Source organism: Ochotona princeps, chromosome 25 (assembly GCF_030435755.1).
Source record: "Ochotona princeps isolate mOchPri1 chromosome 25, mOchPri1.hap1, whole genome shotgun sequence".
NCBI lineage: Eukaryota > Metazoa > Chordata > Mammalia > Lagomorpha > Ochotonidae > Ochotona > Ochotona princeps.
In genome coordinates, this window is record NC_080856.1 from 27,089,946 (window position 1) to 27,111,872 (window position 21,927).

The 21,927-nt window shown below is 38.7% G+C and overlaps 1 protein-coding gene across 1 annotated transcript in view; it reads right to left on the reverse strand.

Moving 5' to 3' along the window:
* The window catches only part of CNTNAP2 (contactin associated protein 2), a 1,058,280-nt gene that overhangs the window by 726,716 nt on the left and 309,637 nt on the right, over positions 1-21,927 (reverse strand). Inside the window, exon 8 of the mRNA XM_058654907.1 lies at positions 799-905. Coding sequence (XP_058510890.1) covers positions 799-905 — 107 coding nt within the window. The remainder of the gene's footprint in view (positions 1-798; positions 906-21,927) is intronic.

Below are 21,927 nucleotides of genomic sequence, written 5' to 3' on the forward strand. Positions count from 1 at the left end.
ATACACATGTACACACAACGGATGATTCTTTTCTTAACTGTATGGTTTATGACAAATTCATTTTCAAAAGTGTTGTAAGTTCCAAAGTATTATAGGAAAAGTAACATTATAACTCTAGATTGAGCACTCCTTTAGTGAATTCTTTGAGCATTAAAAAGTTCATTTTAAATTTTATCTTTTGAGATAAGTCTATTGCATAAATCATGGCATATTTGTATTTTTCTAGTCATTTCTGCCTGTCAACTTTATCTTAGATATTTAACATTTTGCCTTTTTATGTTTTCATTTTAGATACACAACTTTAGATTCATCTACTTTTTGACTCATTTAGCTGATATAAAAAAATGTAGCCAAAAAGTTGGGCTGAACCATGAGGCAAACATTGTCCAGAAACTAAATGATCAAATTATAGTCTGTCTCTCTTCTCTCTGTTGAATTGATAAATGAGAACCTAGTCAGAAACATCACACTATCACAATTCCCCAAACAATCTATTTGGCCAGGCATGGCTTAAACAGAGACAGAGGCACGATCCAAGTTCCATGTTCCAGTCTCTGCTACACATTCAGGAAACCCTGCAAGTGTTAGTTCTTCGTTTTGAGTCATTAGGCTTGAAAGAACATATCTGGACAACTAACTAGAATGTAATAATTTTGTAGGAATGACAGTGGAATGTGGCTTCTTTAGAATCAGGTGATGTGCTAAATGGTGACTCAGGTTGCTAAGCTTAAAAGCACAGCTGAGGAATTGGGACTCTGAAGCAATTACAAGACTAAAGTGAGATAAATTGGCACTCACAGTTGTGGCAGGTGGCCCCGCTGTATCCTGTCTCATCACAAGTGCATTTGAAGCTGTCCCACGTTTGCGAGCACTTCCCACCATGCTCACAGTGATTGGGCACACATCTGTCAGAGAGAGAGACAAACAGAAATAAACCAACAAACAAATGAGATTTATGAGTGGCCAAAATCCAAGCTGTTTGGGCAATATATCATTTGAATGCCAGGTTTCCTTACCAAGGCAATTAATCCTTGTTAGTTTAAGCAGATTAATATGATTCATTATGGAAGGTGCCAAGTGCACAAAAGATGATGTATCACAGGCCTGGTGCTTCCTATTTCTGAGTAAACAGCAGACAGTAACAAATAGTTGAAGGATTCATTTGCATATCACTGGTTCATTTTGCTTTCTTTTTACCCAAAGACAGAAATACTAGCTAAATTATTTCCAGTCGAGAGATGGAGCACAAGCTGTCTCATTTACTCTTCTATTATCTTCTTTATCACAGCCAGTATCCAGCTAGAGTGCTAACACTGAATTTCTGGTGTTTTGAAATGTCATAATAGTAGTGATGAAAATATACTAGCCTGATCTACTACATAAATAAATACATGCATAAATAAATAAATAAATAAATAAGCCTTCCAAACACCTCTGACTATGCCCACCAGGATAATTAACACTATTTAAAGGAGAAACCATAATTAGACAAAGCAGCAGCACATTTTGTGATCAAATCCATTCTTCCTGCCTATTAGACTACAGCCACTCAGTTCAATCTTGTTGTAACTCAATTTTCTTATTTGAAAAAATGGGATAAGTATACCTTTGCTGCAAATAGTTTAAAAAATTTGGGGTAGTGTTCATGAAGTTGATATTTACTGGGCTGAAAACAGGGCTAATAACTGGGAGCTGAAAGCATCTGAGTCTGTGTCCAGGGAGCAATGTCCAGAGTCCAGTGTCCAAGGACCAGTGTCCAGGGGCCAAAGCTTAGGGGTCAATGTCCAGAGGCCAGTGTCCAAGGACCAGTGTCCAGGGGCCAGTGCCTAGGGGTCAATGTCCAAAGGCCAGTGTCCAAGGACCAGTGTCCAGGGGCCAGTGCCTAGGGGTCAATGTCCAGAGGCCAGTGCCTAGGGGTCAATGTCCAGAGACCAGTGTCCAGAGGCCAGTGCCTAGGGATCAATGTCCAGAGGCCAGTGTCCAAGAACCAGTGTCCAGGGGCCAGTGCCTAGGGGTCAATGTCCAGAGGCGAGGGGCCAGGGGCCAGTGCCTAGGGGCCAATGTCCAGAGGCCAGTGTCCAAGGACCAGTGACCAGGGCACAGTTTATAGCCTGACAACTCATAGTATGCTGGCAACACTGGAAGAAAAATTTGTTCTCTACTGCTCCTGTTTAATGACATACTTTCTTTTCCTGTCTACTGCTCCCATTTCCTTACCCCCTACCATATTAGCTGTTTTCCAATATCCTCATAACAAGATGTTTTCTAAGGCTCATTAAGATATTGAAAGAATAAAAAAATGTTGTTATCTATTAGCATTCAGCAAAGGTATAGGGTTTGTAAAAGGGAGAGCACCCAAGCACCAATATGCAACGATGTAATAATGAGTCAAAGGCAATGGTAAGACAGAGAATCATGCTGAGTAATTCCCTGATAGTTTCCTATCACAAAATCAAACAAGACTGGACACAGAAATAGTGTTCTCTAGCCTTTTTTTTTTTTTTTAACCCTTGACTATGCCTAAAATCACCTGAAGCAAGGCATTGCTTCAATTCAGCTTGGTCCTTGAATTGATATAATGAGCTGATAAAATTTGGTTTCGCTATTTGGCACAGCCAATATTAAGGCAGAAAGTAAAAATACCACACTAGTGCAGAAGTGTACCAAGTAGCAAAGGAGAGTCAGAATAGAATCTAAAAGCATTATAAGCAATGTACATAGTGGAAAATACATATCTTCATGATAAAAAAAATCACCCTGATCTTGCACAAGTACATAAGAGAAGTATATAATCATTAAACAAAATAATGGAATACTTCTGAAATCCTGTATTCAGGATTTCATTTACAGTGATCTTTTTTCTTTAAATGAGATTGGGATTTTTAATGTTCTTCAGCATTTAATTTACATTTGAAAAATTAACAGTCTCCTTAGGCAGGTTATTGGCATTCTAATTCTTAATGGTAGGAAAATTTTTATATTGAAGTAATTCAAATAGAATTTTAAGCCTTAACATGTTGTCATCATATTGCTCTAAAATTTAGAACCAGTCACTATGGAAAGAAAAATACAAATTAACCTAGCTGCCACTTTACAATTAAACTCCTATGCAATCACAGAATCTTTTGTATATGTCCATTACCCTATTATTGCATTGTTCAGCAATCATTCATTGAGGCATTTGTTTCTTCCAAATTGAGACTCCTTAAAGTGGTGATTTTTTATAATAGGACTGTAACTATGTGCTCAGCACACACTCTGCAAATGCCCAGTGAAGGAACTGTGAATGGAATACAGACAAGTGGGATTGCATGAACTAAGTGATTCAGAGGAAACATCTCTTCCACTGTGAGTAGTACAGGTCATTTTCCTCAATTATTTAACTTTAAATTTAGACTTCTGCTCTAATAAACTAATTATTTCAGAAAGGCATGATACATAATCTATATCCTAGCACGTCCCAGTTTGAAAATTGTATTCATGATTAAGGATTAAAACAACTTGCGTACTCTTACTTGAGAAGAACTTGCCAGGATGAGGAATATGCAAGGAAATAATTGGCAGGTGTCATATTGCTATGATCAAAGGGTTCCACTAGAAATGACGTGTCTAATGTACTCTGGCTGTAGACACTTTCTGTCTTGGTTTGCCAAATGTTTTAGAGTCCACATGAATTTTTTTTCAAATGAAATTTGTCATACCCTAATAGTAAAACAAAGTAAAGCTAATTTTTTTGAAATTTTAATTGTATAAAAATTACTTAGTATAAAATGAATCAGCATAAATACCCTGGCTAGATGGATACAACATCTGAATTCTGTATAGAGGGCAGGAGTGGTTTTACTTTATCCATAGCATCTCTTTTATTTCTGTACCCAAGTTTAAATGCAAATCATTGAGGAAAATAGGGATTCAGAGATACAAGAAATCACGAATGGTACCACATCTATTTGTTTATAGAAGCTTATTTTATACTTTGTGGATTTAGGTAAACAAGTAGCAGAGAAAATTTGCTACACTGTAATCTTTAAGTGATTTTGAAAGTCTCTTTTTGCAGTGCTTCACAATTAAAACAGATATTTGAAAATCAGTTTGAGATCTAAGTTTTTGTGCTACCTTTAAAAGGACATTGGAAATTTGAGAAATTCACATGGAAACATGCTTATGTAACATCAACTAACACAAGTGGAATGCTTATGTGATTAGCTTCCTGACCCTTATCTACTGAACCCCTGTGACCGAAAATTATTCTCTTGACCTTTTAGATACATAAAAGTCACTTGCAAATTTGTGCTACCTGAAGATTTCAATTTTTGACATTTGGGTGGGGTGTGCAATTCTCAAGGCTAACACATTCCCAGGTGATGTTCCCAGGACTGGTCAATAACGCTAGAGGACAGCTGTTCTCTGCAGTGGGAGTCAAAAGAGATGAAGACATGGAATGTAGAGAGAAGCAGCCTAAGAAAAGAAGTACAGGGAGGAGAGGGAATGAGGACCGGATGTAGCAAAGGAATTTTGGTCTATTCCGCCATCTTTCCTAAGATTACCTTGTGTCCAGAGGTCACCCTACTGTTTTTAAAAAATCTATTCTGGATCAGAATCAAGATGGTGGAATAGGGTAAGGACACGTTTATACAGACGGAAAAACATTTAACCAGGATGAAGCAGAGAGGACATACTTCAGGAAATAGGAGAAGACAGAACAACAGCAGAGGGGTGCCTGGAGACTGACAGACACAGGAAAGCAGCTGACACAACGGTGTGGTGTTGCAGAAACTAATACTCCAGCATGGCGTTCTGAACTCCACAGCAGCCAGAACTCCAACAGCAACCAGGTGGGAAGGGACTTTCACTGGGAGCTCGGGAGGTGAACCCAGACAAAGAACTGTCCATCCTGCTGGTCTGTTTGATTTGACCAGGAGCAGAGCAGCAGATCTCAGACGGGCAGTGCAAGAACAGAGTGGATTTCATAGTCCAGTCAGCCCCCTAGAGCTGAATTGGGTGCCATTTTGCGTAAGCAGGAAAGGGTAAGGGAGAGGAAAGAGCATGCGCTGAGCTGGGAGTGAGCTCATTTCTGTCTCAGTGAACTGCAACAACGTGGCATTCTACGGGTTCCACTCAGGACAGGTCTGGGTAGCCCTCGGATCTGACGGGCAGCAAATCAAGAACCTTAGTGGTTGTACATCAGGCGCCATTTTTGGCACTATGGCAATAGCTTTGGGACTGCAGGGGACAACAGTGAACTGCGCATGTGTTGATCTCTCGAGAACTCACTGAGGTCTGAGATTGCACTGGTCCCACAGGAAAATAATGCTGACTGTGGCATCAAACGGGAGAAAATAAGTCCTTGTGGCACCCAGACCTAACGTCCAACAGGTTCCAACAAGATCAGCACCACCAACAACCTATTTATATAGGACACCTGGTGTCTCTCTAATCCTGGGACCTGCTCCAACTGGAAGTGCAAGAAAGGTTGCAGAGACAATAGTGCAGCCTCAGCACGGCATCACAGGAGGTGGAGATTGGTGAGCCAAGAACTGGGGCTGTGAAGACCACGGTGGAAATCTGACATAAGAACCCAGACCTGGAACTCGCTGGAGGTTGTGGCACAAGTGGCTGCAAGAAAAGTTGTGAACCAACCGCAATAAGTAAAATCGCATTGTAGACCTGTGGGTGACACAGCTTAGAAACCTACCCCAAGGAGAAGACTCTGCTAACCAGAAGTACAATGATCAAGAGCAAAAGAAGAGACAAAGGCACAACGAATATTGCTGAAAGCTCTCCTGCAAGGAAGCAAAACCCTATGCCAACCTCAGAGTTAACTGAGAAGACATCGAGAAAATGGGGCACACAGAATCCATAAGACTCATTTTAACGATTCTGATCAAAAATGAGAAGCTCATGTAAGAGTTCAAAGAATTTAAGGAAGCAATAAAGCAAATCAAGGCTGGTATGTCAGAAATTAAGGACACAGTAGAGCAAATTAAGAGTACAGTGGAGAGTCTCCAAAATAGAATGAAGCAAGCAGAAGAAAGAATCTCAGAATTGGAAGGTATTTCCTGTCATCAAGGGGAAGCAAACAAAAAGCTGGAAGCAGAGCTGGATCAGGCCAAAAAAAGTATCCAAGAACTGAAAGACACTATTAAGAGGCCAAATCTAAGAGTTATGGGAGTCCCAGAAGGTGCAGAAAGAGAAGTTGAGTTTGCAAATTTATTTAATGAAATAATAAAGGAAAATTTCCCTATTCTAGAGGAAGAATTGGGAAACAAGTTCCAGGAGGGGCACAGAACTCCCAACAGGCTTGACCAAAAGCGATCTTCACCAAGACATATGATCATCAAGCTCTCTTCAATCGAACATAAGGAAAAGATCCTTAAATGTGCACGTGAAAAAAATCAATTGACATATAAAAGAAAGCCAATTAAGCTCACAGGAGATATCTCTCAGGAAACTCTACAGGCAAGAAGAGAATGGAGTGACATATTCTAGATCCTAAAAGAAAAAAATTGTCAGCCCAGGATAACATATCCAGCAAAGCTTTCTTTTGTCTTTGAAAAATTCTTCCACAGTAAAGAAAAGCTAAAAGAATTTGCCTCTTCCAAACCTGCCCTACAAATGATACTTCAAGATATTCTCTTGACAGAGAAGAGGAATAGCACCCACCAAAACCAAAGGCAAACGGGAACAACATCCCAGTAAAATGACAACAGAAGACTAAGCCAATGAACAACCCATTGCTAAAATGACAGGACCAACGTAACACCCATGTATATTAAACTCTGATTGTAAATGGCTTAAGCTTAATCAAACGTCACAGATTAGTAGACTGGATTAAAAAACAAAACCCATCTGTTTATTGTCTGGAGGAGACACACCTCAACAAAGATTAGCGGAAACTATATCACATGGGTTTTGTTATTCTCTGTTAGTTTCATCTCTTCAAAACACTTCCTTTGGATTAAATCATTCAGCGACTCATAGATCACGCAGTGGCATCATTACCTTCAAGAAGGTTCTTGATTTTCATTTCTTCAGCTACACATTAGTCATTTAATAAATAGCATGTTATTTAACTTCTTGGTGTTGTTAATTTCTTTTTCCTCCCTGATGTTGATTTTGTTTTGTGGCTCTTCATTTAAGGGGATGTTTAGTAGCCGTGTAATGGAGACTGTCATGTCTAGCAACATGTCATTTAACTTCAGGCATTGTAAATTTCTATTTTTCTTTTCATTGTTGATTTTGTATCATGACTTTTCATTTAAGGGGATGTACAGTAGTTGTGTAGTGGAGACTGTCATATCTAGTAACATGTCATTTAACTTCATGGCATTGTAAATTTCCTCTTTTCTTTCTATTGTTGATTTTGAATCATGATTTTTCATTTAAGGGGATGTACAGTAGCTGTGAAATGGAGACTGACATTCAGATGTGAGGATGTAGTGTGGTCTGCATTTCTGCTTCCAGACAAAGATGGACTCCCAATAAAACTGTTTACTATATCTTGACAATAGGATTCTGGACTCTCTTCCATTGTCCATGCCCGCAATGATGGACATATGACTGAGTATGAAGAACTACATGTTAATAATGATATAGAGGAACTGGGGGGGGGAGGGATCTGGGGAGGCGATAAGGGAATATGAAACTGTACTATAAAATTATAACAATTATATATATATAAAATCTATTCTGGGACCCGGCATGATAGCCTGACAAAGTCCTCACCTTGCATGTACCAGGATCCCATAGGAGTGCTGGTTCTAATTCTGGTGGCTCCACTTCCCATCCAGTTTCCTGCTTGTAGCCTGGGAAAGCAGTGGAGGCAGTGGAGGATGACCAAAAACTTTGGGATCCTGCACCGCGTGGGAGACCTGGAAGAGCCTCTGGGTTCCTGGCTTCAGATCGGCCATTGCGGCCACTTGAGGAATGAATCATTGGATGGAAGATCTTCCTCCCTGTCTCTCCTCCTTTCTGTATACCTACTTTCTTATAAAAAAAATAAATCTTTTAAAAACAATCCATTCTTAATGACATAATTAATGACATTCTTAATGACATAATTCTCAAATTTTAATCATTTCAGAAGCTGATTGTAGACTATAGCAATCATAGGAAGGAACTAGTGCAGACACAACCAGTTTCATTTCCCCTGAAAATAAAATTGAGCATACTTAGGCTCAGCGGCAGCTAAGATGTACCATCTATGTAGTTTCCATGCAGATATCAATTCTGAAATATTCAACTTGCTTTTAGTTTTATGGAAATTCTATAGCTGGACGTAAAATATGCCTTATTCTAAATTTCAGAAAGAAAAGCATTGTATCTAGGTGATGGGTAGGGTTATTTGGTCAACCATAGGAATATCACATAAAGGAACCTGTGTTACCATCCCAACATACATTATCTGGCAGATTCATGCGTTCTGTTTAGCCGATCTAACTTCTCATTAGCCGATTACAAGCAGAAATTCATCGATATTGCTGGTCTTTTTGTTTGCTTCTGTTTTCTTTCTTTGTTTGAATAAGACAAGTGAGAGTGAGAGATTGAGAAAGAGGGGGAAGACAGGAGGAGCCAGGGGGAGCCAGGTCAGGTCAAATTCAGGAAGCAGGAGTTGCACTCGGGTCTCCCATGTGGGTGGCAGGAACTACAGGGGTTTGCCACCAAATGCTGCCTCTCTGGGTGTATTGCAGAGAGCTGAAGTGGAAGAAGAGACAGAACTTTGTCCTCAGCTCTCTGATTTTAAATGTGGGCATCCAGTGGGTCATAACTCCTGTTTTTGACATCTCTTCCACTGAATCGCAGTTTCCTAGTCTTAGCTCTTAGAATTGTTTCTACAACAGTGATGAGGTTTCCTTTTGCATGCACAATGATTTTTTAATAATATTTTGCTATTTCTTTTTTTTTAAAGATTTATTTATTTTTATTACACAGTCAGGTATACAGAGAGGAGGAGAAACAGAGAGGAAGATCTTCCGTCCGATGATTCACTCCCCAAGTGAATGCAATGGCCAGTGCTGCACCGATCTGAAGCCAGGAGCCAGGAACCTCCTCCAGGTCTCCCATGTGGGTGCAGGGTCCCAAGGCCTTGGGCCATCCTCAACTGGTTTCCCAGGGCACAAGCAGGGAGCTGCATGGGAAGTGGAGCTGCCGGGATTAGAATCGGCTCCCATGTGGGATCCTGGTGCATTCAAGGCGAGGACTTTAGCTGCTAGTCCATGGCACTGGGCCCATATTTTATTATTTCTACCCTCAAACTAATTGTATTTCAACTTTTGTTGAAAGGATATTCTCTATAGATATATATCATTGCCTTGTGTTTCTTTTGTTCCAATGACAAGTACATGGTAATCTTATTTCCAGTGACTAATTTAACATTTCATTACTAGATAGTATTATAGCAGTGCAAACAGAAACACTAATTTATATTGACAGTGATCCTTCAATAAGCATTTTATCATGGAAATTCATAATTGCAAAAATATTTACCTTGCATCGTACAAAATGCTCACATTTTCCATTAAAAACAGTCAAGCATATTTAATCTTCCTCAAGCCAATAATCACACACTTCTTCACTTACGATTTGACTATTGATCTTAGTTTTAAAACTCGCATTTACTTTTAACATATTGGTTACTCATTACTATGTCAATTAATTCCATAATGATGTAAATTTTTGCTGATGGTATGTTGGAGCTTTCAATTGACTGGGATGATACTCTGCTGGCTCTGTCTTCAGACCAGAGAGGGTATACCTAAGAAGCCGTTGAACTTGACTGGACAATAAGATGCTGGACTCTATGTTTGGTATATGCTTGCAATGGGGGAATCTCAACTGAACTTGAGCTGTGGTTATGCAACAAGGTGGAGGAATCCAGCATGGTGGGAGGGTTTGGGGAGGGGTGGGGAGAACCCAAGTATCTATGTAACTGTGTCACATAATACAATGTAATTACTGAAGTTAAATAATAAATAATTAAAAAAATATATATAAGCATCTTAACCGGGCTGTTCTGCTATATACACCATTATAATAAGAAGTTAACTATATTATTTCATTGACATACTCAAAATCATGCTCTTTGTGCACTGCCTGTATTATGCATAAAACTTCATTTAAGAGATGGTAGGCTCACCATCAAAGAATGCGAAAGATTAGCAGAGCTCTCTCTTGTCACCAGCTGGAACTTAAATTAATAAGAGTGAGTCCTTTTTAATCAGTCACTTTCCTGATCCAGAACATGTACTCTAAAGCAAACTCTGAAGAAGCAAATATTGAGGAGCAGTTTATCCCCATGACATTCACAAATAACATTATTAGCCAATCAAGTCTATATGAGTGCCTGACACTAGAAATATTAATATGGAATTAAGATAATAGGTCATTGTTTTATGAGTGTTCTCAGGTTGTGTGGAAAAGTTTACTACTGAAAGAAAGTTTGGATTTGGATAGCCTGGCAGAAACAAAGTTTCTACACGAAGGGAAAGCAGGGATGTGTCTGAGTTTGGACAGGTAGAAAATGTGCTTATAGAATAATAAAGTAGGGATTTTAGCTGGGCAGCAAGCTAACACATGTGAATGAGGATGACAGTACAGATGTAGGGATGCTGTCCAATAGTCCTTTCACTCAGTTCCTTAATCACTCAGATCTAGGCCAAGCATACAACTTCCTTTATGCGGGCACATACTTTTTGGAAATGGAGACATGCCAGTCTCCAAGCAACAGAAAGGAAAGAAATAGATTTTTTTTTAAAACAAAGTCATTAAGCTGTTTCACACTGTTCCCTCAAATCTACTATCTGCTTCTTATGGCAAGAGAGCTGCAGCTAAGATTGCATTTCCTGGTCTTGAAGTTAGGGAGCCCTGCGGCCAAGTTCAAGGTAGTAGAAAAACTATGTCTAGGTAAGATATTAATTGTTTGGATTAAGCCCAAAGGCTTGGAAAGGGCATGCACTATTCTTACCTTTTTGTCCTCCAGCCTTTTCCCAGAACTGAACCTCTGATTGGGAGATGTGGAGCACAACACAGTTGGAACTCATAGGAGCATCTACGAGGAGTCTGCATTCTGAGTAACATAACAGACCCTGGCCAGCTACCCAAATGTTTCTGTGAGCGAAGTTATTTTCTATATGACTAAAAACAGAGTTGATCTGCATCTGTAACAACCAATCATCTCAACCAAAAACAACACTAACTGCCCAGATACTGACTTAATCACACTTTCTCACCAAGGCATAACAAATTCTGTGGTCACTAGTGTGTAAGTCACTATGCATCGTCTTACATAAAAGGTAATTGAAACAACTGACTCTTAATTTATGAACACAGGTCGAGTTCAGACTGTGGAACATAATCATTATTATCTTAGGGATTTTGCAAAACATACACACACACACACACACACACATTTTTGTATGTTAAGAAACATTGAGAATCAATGGAGATTCTTATAAGATTACCAAACATTTGATTTTGAGATAAAATGTTGATATGGATTGAAAAAACTGCCTTCCCGAAATTCACAGGGAAGGTTGTACCCTGAAGTCATGTAGGGATGGATGGATGAATGATGGAGAATTGATCTAATACAGCATCAGAGACGCGGAGCTGGTGAAAAGTCAGAACTTATAAAGTGGCTGGTTCTTTAACATGAGCTTCAGGCTCACTTCTCCCTCTTCTGTCTTTCCCCAATATTTTCTCCCTCAACCTTCCCTTCTTCTTTCTGGATCAATTCTTCATTTTCCCCCCCATATCTACTCCTCCACAGCCAGCTTCCAGCAGGCTCATGGCACTGCCTGATACAGAACTGTCAACCTCCACATCATAAGTTAAACTAAATCTCTTCCTTTTCAAGATGTTCTTCTTGGGTACTGCAGTTAAGATGGCAAAAAATTAGCTAATACAAAAATGCAAGATAAACAAGAAAGTAAAATCTAAAGGATATCAATGAATCGATTATTTTAATGTTACAAGATGATAATAAAATCATGGAGTAGAAAAGGTGACAAAGGCACAATAAGAACAAAGGGATCAATAAAGTTAATTGTTTGAAGATAAAATAATTTGAAATGTCTCATAGTCTGTTTCATGAATCAGTGGTGGTGGAATTCTTAGTGTGAGGGAATGACTTTTTATATAATAAGGAAATCTGAAACTCCTTGAACACTTTTAGGACACTAACTTTTCAATCTAAGCTTACAGTTTTGCTTTTTTTTCTGCAAAGTTAGCTACATTTAGAATAGTTATAAACCATACTCCTGCAAAACATTATTAAATCTTATCTCTGTGTCATTCATCTTCAATGGAGGTGGGGAAGATGAAAATGACAACAAAAAAGGAGACAAAAAACTTGCTGTTTCCAAAAGAAAAATGATCTGAAATGCACAGGAAGCTATTCGCTTTAAATATTCAACGTGAATATCATGCTTCTTGTTGGTAGCTATTTTAGTTTCAATACTACCTGATGCTTCCTCAACTACTACTCAGAATGAGAGATTAGGTAGAGATTAGGGCTTAGCATTAACAGCAGGAAGGGAGGCAGAGTTAGAAGTAGAAGAGGTGGAAAGAAGGATGAAAACAGAAAGAAGGGTGAATGACATCCAAACTACCTTTATGTTACTGAGAGAATGCAACCACCAGTGCTATTGCTGAACACATGTGGAAAAATCAGATGAAGTATCCCAGGAGATTGTGAAATTAGAGCATAACAAGGCAATAGCCTTGATTGATAGTAAAACTAATTATAATGTCCCATCTACTATTAGTTGTTTTTTTTTTAAAAAAGCTAGTAGTTCTACATGAAATATAAATTAATATTCAAATATTAATACAAATATAGACCAATGCAATAAAATTGAAAATGGCAAAGGAAATACAAAGATACACAGAAAGATATGCAGAAATTAAGCATGTTACCAGATAGAAAAGATCTAAACATGGGGAAAATGAATAGATCATGGTGGAATATTTTATAATCAATTAATATAGAAGATATTTCCAATGAATCCCCCAAATCCAGATCCATAAGATAAACAAATCTGACTGCATACAAACTTATGAAAGTTTTGTATGTTGAAGGATATGTGTTGTAATGTAGTGCCTGCACTCTTACGATGTCACACTCCATATCCAGCTTCCTGCTGATGAGCCCAATAAGCAACAGAGAATGCCTCGAGTACTTTGGTTCCTGACATCCCATGGGAGATAGATACAGGATTTCTGGCTTCTGATTTCATTCTGGCCCTGCTCTGGCTCTTGTATCCATTTGGGAAATAAACCAGCAGATGGAAGATCGCTTGCTCTCCCCGCCTCTCTCTCTCTCTTTTTTATCTCTCTCCCACTCTCTCTGTGTCATTCTGCCGTTCAAATAAGTAAGCAGATAAACAAGCAAATTCTTGAAAAAGCCATGGCTGGACAAATGTAACTAAAATCCAAAGACAAGCAATACATTTGGACCATCCATCTGCTGCCCATATGTAGGTTGTCATTCCTCATTTCATTTAGGAAAAGGGTTCTGCTGCCAGCTCTCCCCTGCCCTCAGACACCTCCCTTCACAGCATGTCAGGGACACCCACCCTATTATTTTGGTGGTTTATCCCGTGGGCCATGCCCTTTCACAGTGCCTTTTCCACCTTTGATTTATTAGGAATATTTTTAAAGTATAGTATTTGAAGTAGGGTGTTTCTATTCTCCATTTCTTAGAAATCTGAAACCAAATGAAAACATTTCCTTAGATACATACACTGAATTTTGATCTCCCAAACATTTACTAATAAAACCAAGTGAGATGTCTTATTTCTGTGTGCATTGCTTGAAAAGTATAAAATATGCTCTAACCAGGGCTGTGAAACAGAAACAAAAGGCTACCTAACATCTATCACACTGAAAAGAAGATACCATCTCAAGGCAAAAGTATCTATTAATAGGTACTTATTTTTGCATCAACATGAGAATGTTTACACACACACACATTCTCTCTCATACATAAACTGTATGTTACGTAAAACATTGATCTTGAATTTGAGATACAATGAGGTTTGCCTCCAATTCCCAAAAACTGAACATGAAAGTGAACTGAGTTTCCATTATTATACAACTTGATAACTTATGTTTCCCTTTGCTTTGCAATACAAGAAGCTCAAGGTTTTCCTAAGTCATAGAGACATTTGACACAAGCTTTTAAAAAGTGGAATTGACCCCCCCATCACGTAAGATTTGATCACTTAAATATATATTATAAATATAAATTATAAATATATATATATACACACACACACACACACACAGAGCAATAAGGGACTGAAGTCTGCTCCGCCATTATCGTTAAATCCATTGTTCTATGCTTAAAGTAAGAAATGTGAGTACCATGCAAATCACTCCAAAAATGTCCAAAAGTCAGCGTAGCTATGAACTCAATTCTCTCTGCAAGAATAAACTATTCCTGTGTGTACAATCTGTACAAGGCACTACCGACACCATCATTAAGTCCCTGAGTCGCTACAGTAGAAAATCTCGAATGAAATGCCTATTAGGAAAGAATTACTCTAATTGAGCCTCTTGGCTATGCAGATTGTTTACACAGTATTAGATATGTAATGTTACATTTATTTCAGCTAATATCATTGCAATCTTTTATTTTTGTTCCAGACCTAAGTGGAGAGTCTGTTAAAATCACACTGATATGAAATTATCCCTGTTCATGTGTGTGCTTGTGTGTGCATGTGTTATGCTGTTGTTTGCAATTTTCTTTTTAATTTTACACTTCATATCTGTTTATGTATACTAGGTTAAAAGAAAATTCAAACCCTAGGAGGTATAGCCATAAAGTTTAGAGCTAGCAAAAATTATTGAGCTTTTGCTTAAATTTAGTACCTTTATTATACAGATGGGTCAACTCCAGATTTTGGAGATTGAATGAAGCTGAGTATGCCTTACATTGAAATGCACTTAGGACTTTAATGTAGACTGAACCCATGTGTCCTGTTTAGGTGGCAGGAACTCAGTCACTTCACTCCTCTAGCGTCTGCATTACCAGTGCCATGTGGAATGTCTTAAACACCGAGATAAATGCCCACCACTATTAGTAGTGTAAAAATTACATACATTTAAAAATAATTTGAAGGCAAATGGAGATCTCCCATCTGCCAATTCACTCCCAAACTGCATGCAAGAGCCAGGACTGGTCAGATAACAGAATCTAGGAGCTCCTATGTGCTCTCCTACATGGGTGACACACAGCAATACTCATGGCGTCTCCTGCTCTCCCTAGGGTGGACACTACCTGCAAGCTGGAATTGCGGGCAGTTCTGAGATTGGCTTCCAGACATTTCAATCAGGGTGCCACTATTCCAAAGAGCATCTTAACTATTGTCCCAAGCATCTACTCCCTAGTACGTTTCATGGCAAATTTTGAAGTGATCTCAGATCATAAAAACTACACAAGTATAACAGTTTAACCATTGTTTTTACAAAAGAATAATACTGATACAGATTAATGTTTTTTTCTTTTTACTTTTGGTTTATTTGCTTATCTTTTAAATGTTAGCTCACAAAACTAAGAAAGAGTATGCAGTATTTGTCATTCTGGCTCCAGCTTATTTCACTCAATAGGATGTGGTCAGTTGAATGTATTTTGCACTAAATGGTAGGATTCCATTCTTTAATAGCCCAATGATATTTCATTATGTACACATAACTTCTTTATCCATTTGATAATGGAAACTACTGAAGAAATTACTGACGAGAAATCAACACCTTGCATTTTGCTTATAAAGAGGAAAATACTGAGTATTCTTTATGTCCCCCATACAATGTAGGAAGCAGTAGGTAATTTGACAAAATCAATACAACGGGGTATTACAGGGTGGCTATCCCTTTTAAAGTATGTGATTGCGGGAGGGGTGGTCACCACTGAAGTTCTTTGGACAAGGTGTTTGTTCTAAATTTGTGGGATACCAGAGTTAAGAGTAAGAGAGAACTGTGGGTCAAGAACACGGCATGGACAAGACAAGGTAAAACGTCTTTAAAAGCACAGTGAGTTCTGCATTTCAGGAACCCAGTCTTGCTGAAGTTTTAGAGTAAAACAGAGAGATAGTAGACACTGTAATTATTTTCATTTATGATTAATAATGACATCAAATATTAGACAGATATGATGTTCGAATTCTACAAATTCACCGTCCACTTATTTCACTGGGGCATATCTCTTGCTCGTATCTCTGCTTCTAATTCCCGTTCTAAGCTAAGAAATCAAAGTCACACCAGTGACTTCGACAGTAGCACCATACCATAGTCACTATGATAAATATGAACATCATCAAGGTGATACTAAAGGACCATTCCATTGTTTTTCAATTCTCCCAAAAAATGTACAAACCAAAGGATGGATTATCTGACGTTCAGAATAATTGCATAGCAAAACTGGACCATTTTTAACAATATAATTATTCTCATTTGAAGATAGTCTTGAAGAAATAATAACGATGAAAATCTGTTATTAATAGGCACTTTATACATGTCCATGAAATGATTTGGTATGCTTAATTTCAATCACAAACAGCTCATTTCTGCAGATTTATTATCTTACATAAAACTGGTCCAAGTATCTGTAGGAAAATGGATAGGCTATAAAGTGCTCCTGGTTAGAGTCTTGATCCTACTTGTGTAGTCTGCTAGTTATGACAGCATTAGCATTTGTGTTGACACTTGGGTCTAGTTCTACATTTCAGACAATTAATAAAGTTGATTTGTACTAGCTTTTGCCTTAGTTATAGAAGTGTGTCTTCAAAGATAATTCCTAAAGGCTAATCAGGAGTTTGGTGCTGAATAGTTTATCTAATTTTTTAGTACGTTTTCGGATTACTAAAAAGATGGTCTCACAAATATTTCTTTTTTAAGTGAAATGACAAATGATCATCTTCTACACACATATTAAAATGCAAGTGCAGGTCTGTAATGTTTTGCTGCTATATGCATCTGGGAATTCATTCTGGCTTGTCATGATAGAGGTTATCTCAGAACATACTACCACAAAATTGCTTAACTGCCCAAACACCAAAAATTCTGCCGTCTCAAATAATGCAAGTTTTCAGACTCAGTCATAAAAGTTGGCAAAATTTCTAAACGTCTGCTTAACTTCCCTAATCAAACATAGAACAATGAAGTTAAAATTCAATTTCACAGCCTCACATATATCCATTTACACTGAGAGACGAATTGCAACGCCTCTAAGAGTTCCTGCTAACTAAAGCTTTGCAAATAGGCAATTTTCTGTAAAACTCAGAGTGAACAAAACGGCACGAACAAAAACAAGAACAAAGAATCTCTCCAATGAGGCACTTCTGACCTAAGTACACAGAAAGCCCGATCACAAAATTATTACCTTAAAATTAAGTTTGGCTCTGGGGAAAATTTAAACAAAGTCGCAAAACAAAACAAGATGGGGCTAGCGGCTAAAGTCCTCGCCTTGAAAGCCCCGGGATCCCATGTGGGTGCCGGTTCTAATCCCGGCAGCTCCATTTCCCATCCAGCTCCCTGCTTGTGGCCTGGGAAAGCAGTCGAGGACGGCCCAATGCATTGGGACCCTGCACCCGCGTGGGAGACCTGGAAGAGGTTCCTGGTTCCCGGCTTCGGATCGGCGCGTATCGGCCCGTTGGGGCTCACTTGAGGAGTGAAACATCGGATGGAGGATCTTCCTCTCTGTCTCTCCTCCTCTCTGTATATCCGGCTTTCCAATAATAATAAATCTTTATAAAAAAAAAACAAGATGAAAGCAGCTTTTCTTTATATAGGCTTAAGCAACACTAGGTTTGGGTCAGGCTAGGATAGAAACGCAGTACTTCTGACTGGTCTCAGGGAAGGGCCGTCTTTCATGTGCTGTTTTGTAGTTGTATTGGTAGGTGTGAACGTGTGGTTCAGTAAGTAAAGCGACGGGGATAAGTTACCCGAAACTGTACCATCACTTCTGAGCGTAAGATCTTATCATCTCAGATGGTAGACATCAGAATATGTCTACTTGTGTATTCTCCTTTTGTTTGCTTTTGAAAACATTCATGTAACATTAAAACTGACAGAGGGGGGTTGGCATTGTTGCCCAAACATTGAAGCAACCACCTGCGATGCTGTGATTCCCATATGGACAACAGTGCAAGTCTCGCCCATTCCACTTTTGATTGGGCTTCCTACTAATGTACCTGGAAGCTGCCCGCTGTGCTCGGCCACTCCAGGCTACTGGCAGCTATTTGGGGGAGAGAAACAGGTGAAAGATCCAAGCATCTGTTTTGGTGACCAGAAGTCTAAAATGTGCACACAGTTTGGAAGATCACAGGGCAGAAATGCTAGTTTGAATGTTCCTAGTTTGAACAGGAAGACGCAGCTGAGGCTTCGAGTCACCCACTTCCTCTATCTTCCAAGCTAGTAGCACTGTATCTTTTCTCCTCCTCAAGTCCCGAAGTTTGTTCCCCAATCTTCAACTCTGCTGTCTTCCTTTGACAAGTGTGTGATTACCTCAGACCCGCCCAGGTAATCGGCATAATCTCTTCAACCCGAGATCCTCGGCAGATTCACATCTTCATTGTTTTTTCATGCAAGTTATTCACAGATATTTGGAATTCCATAGATGAGGGGAGCGCATCATCCCATCCGTCATATGCAGTGGCTGCTTCACTAACAGCATCAAGAAGGAGGTCTTTGAACTGGAGATGTGACTAGCTTTCTTGGTTTCAGGTTGAAAGGCAGGAATGGAACAGTATGCCTCAGGCTTGTATTGTGCAATGTAACAAAGCTGCTAGACCAGTGCAAATATTGAAATTTTAGTAAAAATATATGTACTACCTATGTTTCAAATGTTCTTTAACCACATATGAGAATGCATAGTAAGTAGGGCAGACATACACAAATATAATGATCATATTTTACATTTTTAAAAAATGATTTGTTCATTTTTATCAGAAACACAGATTTACAGAGAAAAGAAGAGACAGAAAGTTCTTATATCTACTGGTTCACTCCCCACGTGGCCGCAACAGCTGCAGCTGAGCTCATGTGAAGTCAGGAGCTTCTTTTTCCTCTTCCTTGTGGGTGCAGGGTCCCACAGCTTTGGGCCATCCTTGAGTGCTTTCCCAAGCCACAAGCAGGGACCTGGATGGGAAGTGGAGCATCCAGGAAATGAACCAATACCCATATCGGATCCTGGCATATGAAAGATATAGATTAGCCACTAGGCCAATTTGCCAGGTCCAAAATGACCATCATTTTAAGAAAATGTGAAGGCATGTTGATATTGGGAAGCCTGTATTCCATAATGAATGAGAATGCAGTGACTTAATCTGTACCTTCTCTGGAGTACTTTAACTCTGACACCATTCAAGGTATGACAGAGGACAGTACTCTGTGAGTTCTATCACACCCCGGAGCGCCTCACATTCGGAGAACTTCCTGGCAAGACTGATTTCAACGATAAGAGAAACTTCTCGAGAAATGGTTCCTCATTGCGAGAAAAGGATCAGGTTCCTAAAGCAGAGAGCCTCACAGGAACTCCTACTGCATTTTCAATGTAGCATTTCAATACATAAACATCACCTTTTGCTTATGAACCTGTGCAATGAAGAGTCTGCAGTAGGATTGAGTTCATACAGATTTGGCATGAAGTTGAAACTAAGGACCAATGCTAAGAAACGACCGCTGTTTTTTATTTATAAAATCCACTGTTCAACTCCACATAGGTAGATAAATAAGTCACAACATGTTTAATGTATGACATGGAAGTGGGACTTGAAAACATTAGCAATTATAATGCACACAGTGGTTTGAAAATGGTTATATTTACCATTTCCGGTAGTATTTATAGAAGTAGTATATCAGTTATTGATAGTTATCAACATTTCTCCATTTCAAAGAAGTAATCATCTTTGGATCAAAAGCCATAGTGCTTTAAGATTTCATAAATGCAAGTAAAAAAAAATGAGAAATATGTGAGTCCAAGGAGAGAGGGCTATAGAAGTTCTAGAAAAAATATGGTCCTAAAAATGAGCCATTACCTCCCTCCTGAAAAACCAGTGAATGAAATACAGAATTGTCAAAATATTGTTTTCTCATCTATCCTTTTGCAGAAGCATCTATAAAACGCCTATTATTTTTAATGAGAAAAATTTTTTTCTTTCTCAAAACTCTTTATTTTAAAATAGGATACAATTGCCAAAATTTGCCACACTAGTATTGCTACACCTTCTCATTCCTTCATTTGTTCATTGATATTCAATCTATATTTAGCAGCCATCTAGTCTTTGCGAAGCACAACTTTAAGCTCTCAGGATAGTAAAAATGAATTCTCTTCAACCACAACAAAAGAAAAAGAAAAAGAAAACATTAGTTATATTGTGTCATCTAGTGGGAGAAAACAAGTAACAGAAAATTAAATATTCATGGTGGGTTGTTACTATGGTAAAAAAATGACACCTTGACTCAGGGACCACATTGGTGAGCTTTCTAGTTATTTTTTTAAGATTTATTTTTTTTTTATTGGTAAGTCAGATACACAGTAAGGAGGAGAGACAGAGAGGAAGATCTTCCATCCACTGATTCACTACGAAAGTGACTGCAATGGCCGAAGCAGAGTTGATCCAAAGCCAGGAGCCTCTTCCGGGTCTTCCATGTGGGTTCAGGGTCCCAAGGCTTTGGGCCATCTTGGATTGCTTTCCCAGGCTATAGGCAGGGAGCTGGATGGGAAGCAAGGCTTCTGGGATTAGAACTGGCTCCCGTATGGGATCCTGGTGTGTGCAAGGTGAAGACTTTAGCCAACAGGCTACTGCACCAACCCTTCTATTCTCTGACTAAGTAGTCGGGCCTGAAAGATGGGGCAGAGGATTACTGGTTGAGAATTTTACTGTAAAAGGCTCAGAGTGGGAAGGAAGCTCATTGAAGGAGAACACATGAAAGTGTCTGCGACGCTTAAACTTGTATTTTCTGACTTGTAAATCGTTGAAAGAAGCCTGCAGAATTGTCCGAGAACTTTCAATATTAATACGTTCCTTTGTTTTTCCCCTTTTCATCTCTCAGCTTGGTAGACTGAAAGGAGAGATGTGTCAGGTTGGTGTTTGAGGATAGAAATGTGGGAGCAAAGGTGAAATAATACCGAAGAAGGAAAAGGACTGGTTCAGTTTCATTTTATATAGCAGAGGTCTATTTCCCAATGTTTGAATGATTTGATGTAGGAGATAAAAAATGGATAGGGAAATGCAGTGAAATAGTCATTGACCACATTCTTGTGGGTACTACTTCTACTGACATCTGCACCTTCATCCTCCAGTGATTCGACAGACCAAGGCCAACCTTCTTACCCTGCCTCAATTAATTCACTGCTTTCTGCAGTGTAATGGTTAATTTCAATTATTATTCTGCTCGATCCTTTTAAAGGGCCCCCACATCATCTTGTCCTTTCCATTCACTCCACTGTCTCAGTATTTATGTTGTTTGGCCTACCTGTAGAGCTGTATTTTCCACCCCCGTGGTTGAGTTTTCTAAAGTAAATCTCATATTCTTCTTGCTGTTCCAATTGACACAGAAACCAACTTGAATCATCACCATCCAGCCTTTGATGCTTTCCTTATTCTACCGAGACCGAATCCTCATGGTTCTTCATGCACGTTTCACTCACAGCAATTGCCCCAATGGAAAAATATTTAAGAAAATAACTATATCTGAAATTGAAGTCAAAAAGGTTTTCTACACTTCTTATGTGCATGTAATTATGTGTAACTATTGATTTTTATAAGTTGAAATTATGCCTTGCTCTCTTATTAAATTATTTATTCATTTCTAGTAGTAGTTCCATTGATTTTCCTCAGCTTTTCATAGGAATAATAATATAGACTGCAAATAGTCAAGATTCTTTTTCCATCTAAATTATATCCCTTTTAATTGCTTTGTCAA